The 6,082-nt window shown below is 44.7% G+C and overlaps 1 protein-coding gene across 2 annotated transcripts in view; it reads right to left on the bottom strand.

Moving 5' to 3' along the window:
- Window positions 1–728: 728 nt before the first annotated feature.
- FBXW10B (F-box and WD repeat domain containing 10B) overlaps window positions 729–6,082 on the bottom strand; it is a 30,212-nt gene continuing 24,858 nt past the window's right edge. For both annotated transcript variants that reach the window (XM_060081419.1, XM_060081420.1), the window contains 3 exons: window positions 4,586–4,851; window positions 3,801–3,857; window positions 729–1,552 (listed from right to left, as the gene is read on the bottom strand). In XM_060081419.1, the coding sequence (XP_059937402.1) occupies window positions 729–1,552; window positions 3,801–3,857; window positions 4,586–4,851 (1,147 nt within the window). The remainder of the gene's footprint in view (window positions 1,553–3,800; window positions 3,858–4,585; window positions 4,852–6,082) is intronic.

The raw sequence follows: 6,082 nt of genomic DNA, 5'->3' as shown, positions 1-6,082 counted from the left end.
GGAGTTTTGTGGGGTTGGTGTTTTGTTGTTTTGTTCTGCATTCTGCTTCAATGGTTTCCATCCTACGCCATGCTGAGCTACTGAGTAGGAGCTACCCCCTTCATATGGGGCTTGAGTTCTTTGATGGGCCACAGCCCCTATGCTGGGCTGCCCACATCTAAATCACCTGCCTGGCCTCTGACACCAACCTCAGCAGGCTTAAGTAGCAACCTCAACACACATGCTATTAATGTAGAAAGGATGAATGTGCCTAATTCTCTTCCATAGGAGTTAGCCCTGAGGAGGAAAAATGCAATTTGAGGGCTTCTTCTTTTAGATTCTTAATTGAACTCACTGAGCTTCATCAGGCTTCCATACGAAAATACCAGGGAACTCCAGTGCATTATTCTGATATCATCCCATCAGTTCATTTGCTAGAAGAAACGATAGCCCTAAATTGGTAGCCATGAGTAGTATTAAACTTCCAACATCTCCCATCAATGAAACAGGGCTTCCATGCCTCTCACTGAATGGTTTTCAGTGGGACTACAGATGCCAATCACCCGCAGCCTCTCTCTGTTTTCTTACTTTGATAAGTATCAGTTCTTTGGCTTATAGGAAAATAATTAAAGAGTTCCCATGTTAATTGCCAGGGAACAGTTGAAAACAAACAAACAAAAAGAGGCCGAACACCAACATCCACTTGGTTTTTTGTTTATTATAAGACGCTGTAATTTCCCAAGGCTGGTTCAGATAAATACGTTTTGCCCAAGTTCAGGGGCTGCTGTTTTTCCTTGCTTTATGAAATTATGAATGGGCAGGCCTTTGATCTTCCTGACCCAGGCAGCTCTGCTGGCTTTTTCTGGATCAACCCCTCCAGCCGGCTTTATGGCCTGAAACTCCTTCATCTTGGCCTCCTCGTACTCTTTCTCCTCCTTCACAGTCAGCAGCATGAACTCCGTGTTCACTCTGAAGGGGTCGAGGGCCGTGTAGAAGCGGGACCAATCTTTCTTGGCAGCCTGGGCCGTCGTGCCCATCGGCGGAGCCAGCACGTGGTTTGGTTTGATGACCTGTGTGCTGGTTAGGGGGCTGAAGCTGTTCACTGCCCCATCAGTTGAACTGGTTGGCGTGTCTTCACCCTTTATGCTGCCAGAGAACCTGGGGCAGATAAGCACCGGCTGGGGGATGGTAGACTGGACTCTGGGGCTGTGCACGGAGTTCTTCAGGTTAGGCCGAAGCTTCTGGATTTCAAGGGGAATACTGGTTTGTTTCACATCTATGGGAGGGTTGCTCAATCTCAACCGATCGACTGCATGTTGGACCGATCGTCCCTTCAAACTCAGGACCTTCCTTGGGTATGAAATGGAAGGTCCCCAGGAATCGATGACCTGGGTTTGGGGCCTCCGGGGATAGGCAAACTCCCCAGAATTATGGGCTTTCTGCAGGGCATTCACAGTCAGGAGGAACTGGTCAGGTGACATAGGGATGCACCAGGACTTCTTCTTTGAGCAACTGATCAAGTCTCCCAAAGTTCCCAGTTGTCCTTGTTTTGGTATTTTCTCCACATCATCTGCTTTTTAAAAAAAAGAAAAGAAAAACAAACCAGTGTTCCATGAAAACCATTAAGTACTTACATATGAAAGTTAAATCCATTCCAACTGCTATTCAGACTATGGTCTTTGTTACCCAATGGACATGCTGCCATCATGTGAGCAAAAATCCTCTATGAGACGAGAAATTACAAAATATTTAACACAAGTTTTTAACAAATATGCTAGTACTTGTGTACAAGTGTGTATTAACCTCTAGATATTCATATTTTGGAAGGAACATATGTAATGCCTATGCTCCACACATTCGTGAAACTTCCCTGTGGGAATGACCTTCACACCCCATTCATAGGCCTTACAAATTTTCAGTAACATACCTATATTTTTAAATAAAACCTGTATTGCAAAGCTTGATTTCCACTTTATTAATCAAATTTGACTCCAAATGATCTTTGGATGTTTCTCAAAATCAAAACTGCCTTCAAAAAACACGTCACCCCTGCAAAATTGAAACTATCAAGTGGCCAAAAGGCAGTTCCTGAACAGGAGTTCCCAAAATGTTTTGAACATTTTGTAGGTCCAAAAGTCACTGACAAGGACAAGAGATTCATTCTGGCATGCTACTTTAGGGTCAAGGCCTCCAAGATGCCTAAGGCCCTTGAGTTAGCAACGATGTCTTCATAGGTGAGCAAATTTACTATGTCTCTCATTTGGGCTTTTGAATCCCTGCAATACCTCACAGACACACGGAAAACATTATCCTCCTTTTACAAAAGGAATAACTGAACCATGAAAAGGAGAAGGCATTTGTCTAGTCTGACCTAGCAAGTAAAATCTGCACCTCAAACTGCACCAATAAAACTAGCAAAGAATATGCAACAGGGTATTTATTTTACAATTTTATAACAGTGTATAATTTTCCTTGACCAAGTAGGTCTTATCTAAATGAAATTAAGATGTCAAAGTCTTCCCCGTGCTTCGTCCAATTCCAGAATACACCACTGTGTGTGTGTGTGTGTGTGTGTTTGTCTGTGGGTGTGTGTCTGTGTGTGTGAGAAAGAAAAAACACAGTTTTTCTCCTTCTATTAAAAGGAATTGTGATGGGCTCATTGTTCAGTAACTTGTTTTTTTTCATATAATAATATATTATGGATCTCTTTCCAAGTCAAAAATGGAGCTCCTCATCCATTTTTAGCTATTGTATAATACGCCTTTGTCCTAGTATGGCTTTGTCATCACCTACTTAGTTACTGCCCACTGAGGGACATTTAGTTTGTGAGTGATCAACCTTAAAGAAATGCAAATATCATTTTTACTTATCATATGAGCAAAATGATGGTGAACACCCAGTGTTGGCTTGGGAGCAGTGGGAGCTCTCACACATTGCTGGTGGGAGTGAAAAGTGACACAGCAGTTTTTAAAGACAACTATGGCAATCTCCTTCTAGCTTTTAAAATGCAATCATCCTTGTGGCTCAGCGATGCCACGCCTAGGACTTTACCCCGCAGGCATACCTATACAGGTATACACAGACACGGGTATATGCAAGGATGCCCACTGTTATTACAGACCTCACAAAACTCAATTGTTTTACCCTCACCTTGAAGGTAGTCTCTGCAGGGAGTCTGATTCAAAGAAACACTATTATATTAGCCAAAAATATTTGAAAGGCATTTCAAATCTTTACCAGAGTCTCTCAAAAACAACAAAGGGACACCCGATTCATGGTAACTCTTCTCCAAAGCCCCTCCCCGCCTATCTCCCTGACCCCCTTATCTCACATGTAGAGCAACCCCCCCAATCCCCGTGAACCCCCTAAAATGCCTCTGCAATCAGCCCCACTGCCTCTTCTCCCTTCCGCTGTGCCCATTACTCAGACTGATGACACAACAGTCCAGGAAGTGAGGAGGCTGACTGTGAGCCCCAAACCAGAAGCTCAGCTCTGAGAAAGGCGCTCACTCTGTGTGGCCTCAAGTCAGAAAGGGGACGATTAGGGAAAACCCACCACTCTTAGGAGAAGCTGGGCATTTTATCCATTCAGAATCCAAGCAAACTGATTGATCAACCTGCTGAAAAATTAGACTGAACAAAGAGAGAGAGAGAGAGAGAGAGAGAGAGAGAGAGAGAGAGAGAGAGAGAGATTGAATCTTGCCACATGAATTCAGAATAAAGGATCACCGTTCTTGTTATCTCCGGCAAGGGGTTTTGCTTCCAAACTCTCTTGCTCGGTGCCTGTGCCATTTGCTTCCCTAGAACTCGGTCTCTTCCTGCCAACTCTTCGGGGTGACTTTGGCTTTCCTTGACTTAGAGGTGCCTCTGTTAACACTCCTAAATTAAGATTGAGGAGGAAACTGTAGTAATTATATGATTCAATTAGGTATGAATACTGGGGGCGTAGCTGATAATTCAACTGATTTTCACCCAAATTATCACTTTACTGTTTGTTGCTTCCTGTTTTCCCATGAAACTAGGCAATCACCTGGAGCCGAAGGTCCATCTAGATCACCTCCTGACGCCCCCCTCCTACTCCCATTTCCTACTGATTATCAAACTTTAAGCATTATCTGAAATTCTCGGTCCTCTGTCCTAACTGACCGTCTGTGGTGTAATACGATTGGAGGTGATCTATTGATCTAGTATTTTCCAGGTACGTGTGTTATCAGTCAGAGGTCTACAGAGAATACATTCCGCAGAGGACATTTTTCTGCAGTACAATAGATCTTGTCTGTGTCCTAAGGAAATAATCATGTACTATATGCTTGGGTCAGGGGCAACGGGGAGGATGCTGGTTGTGTTTTTGTTTTAACGGCAAGTATGAAGGGCTAGTGTCATCTACTGCAGAAAGATTCTAATAAGTTTGAAAACGTAGGCCTTGAAAATCAGGAGATTCCCTTGAGCTGGCTAACAAATTGTCACATCAAAGAGAGTGACGTAAAGGTTGGGATTTATATCATCAAGAAACCATTGACCAAAATATTCCACAGAGAAACTGGTCCTGGAAGCCCCTCACCTGCTCCACTGGGTACCACTGGGGCGGCCTGGGATTCAGTTCTTACCTGTAGGTAACCTGGATGCCCTCAGGAGAACTGGGGACCTGTGAGATTTGCTGAACAGGGACTCCTGGGCCGTCTGTTTGCTAGATATGGATTCCTGAGGGCTGTAAATCTGAGTGCTCGACTTGGAGAGGACTTCCGTGAGGCCATTTTCTCCCCTGTCATCCTCTTTGTCCTTCTTCTTTTCTTTGGCCCGTTCCAGGGAATACTGCCACTTGATATTCTCAAACTGGAACATGAGGACGTCGCCCTCTGTGTTGATCACCATCCTGGAACCAAAGCAACAGGGTTGCCCACAAAAGGAGTGTGGAGGCTGCCACTGCCCGGCTTCCAAATATGCATTTGGACTACTGTCCCATCTGATCCTGAGGCCAAGGGATCAGTGCCCGGGAAATGACCGCACAGACAGGGTGGTGTAGGTTGTTGCAGGGTCCACAGTGGAGAAAGGTGGCAGGCCGTGCAGCAGGGGTCGTCAGCTCTGTAGCTGCTTTCTTTAGAAATTAGATGTGAGCAAGGCACACATGTCCTGATTACTTCGCTTCTGGGATTACAATATTTTTTAATGAATTTCCGATCCTGGAGTGAGTGCCAAGAACCTGGGGTGCCTGAGTCAGAAGGCTTAGCTACTCTGCACACAGTTGTCTTCAAGTTCACTCCTTTTTTCTTAAGCACAGCATCCAAATGCCATGGCTCTACTGCCATGATGGGATGAGGAAAACTCTAATGGGGGAGGCCTTCAAGCCCTCGCTGACCCTCCAGCCCCACCCGCTTCATGCCATCGCTCTGGGTGTCTGTGCACGCTCTACGTTCAGACAGAACATTTGTACTTTGTAAAGCAGGAGGATTTCTGTCTTCCCTAATCCCCACTCTCATGCCACTAGAGAAAAAAAGAGTTCTAAACCCGGAGTCCCCAACATCGCCTCCTACCCACCCGCTGCTCCTAGGGTTCACAGCGTTCACAGGGCATTGCTTTCCCTCCCCCACCTCTGCTTCTAGGTCTCCCATAACCATAAACAAGAAATGGAAATGCTATGTGTGGGCTCCTTTCTGCGCCAAAAGGCTGCAATTTTAAGACTGTCACTGTCAGCGTAAACTCTCCATAAAAGTGACTCGTTATGGTTGGAAGCACTGGAATGGAACTTGGGGAATCATTCCAACTAGGAATCTCTTTCAGACCTATTTTTGCTCAAGCTGACATCTCTCTTCGGATGTCATGATTAAGAAAAGGTCAAAGGTGACCTTTTTTTAATAGCCTTCTGACTTCATAACTGAAAACCATTAATTTATTGAGTCTTAGTACACTAGCACCCCCCTGCTTTAAGCAAGGAGGACTAATCATTAGGAGGAAGGCAATGTGGTTCGAAGTAATTAAGTGACGTCTTGAGTGAGGCTGTGGTAGAATTTAAAAGTTAAGTCTGGTTGGGTATTTTCACATAATATCACCCTGAACCTAGCGTCTAACAACACAGTATTATGTACAATTAGTGTCGTCATGGTTCT

This window comes from Mesoplodon densirostris, chromosome 18 (assembly GCF_025265405.1).
Source record: "Mesoplodon densirostris isolate mMesDen1 chromosome 18, mMesDen1 primary haplotype, whole genome shotgun sequence".
Taxonomy (NCBI): domain Eukaryota; kingdom Metazoa; phylum Chordata; class Mammalia; order Artiodactyla; family Ziphiidae; genus Mesoplodon; species Mesoplodon densirostris.
Note: the sequence above shows the minus strand (reverse complement) of the source record. Positions and strands in the feature narration are given on the sequence as shown.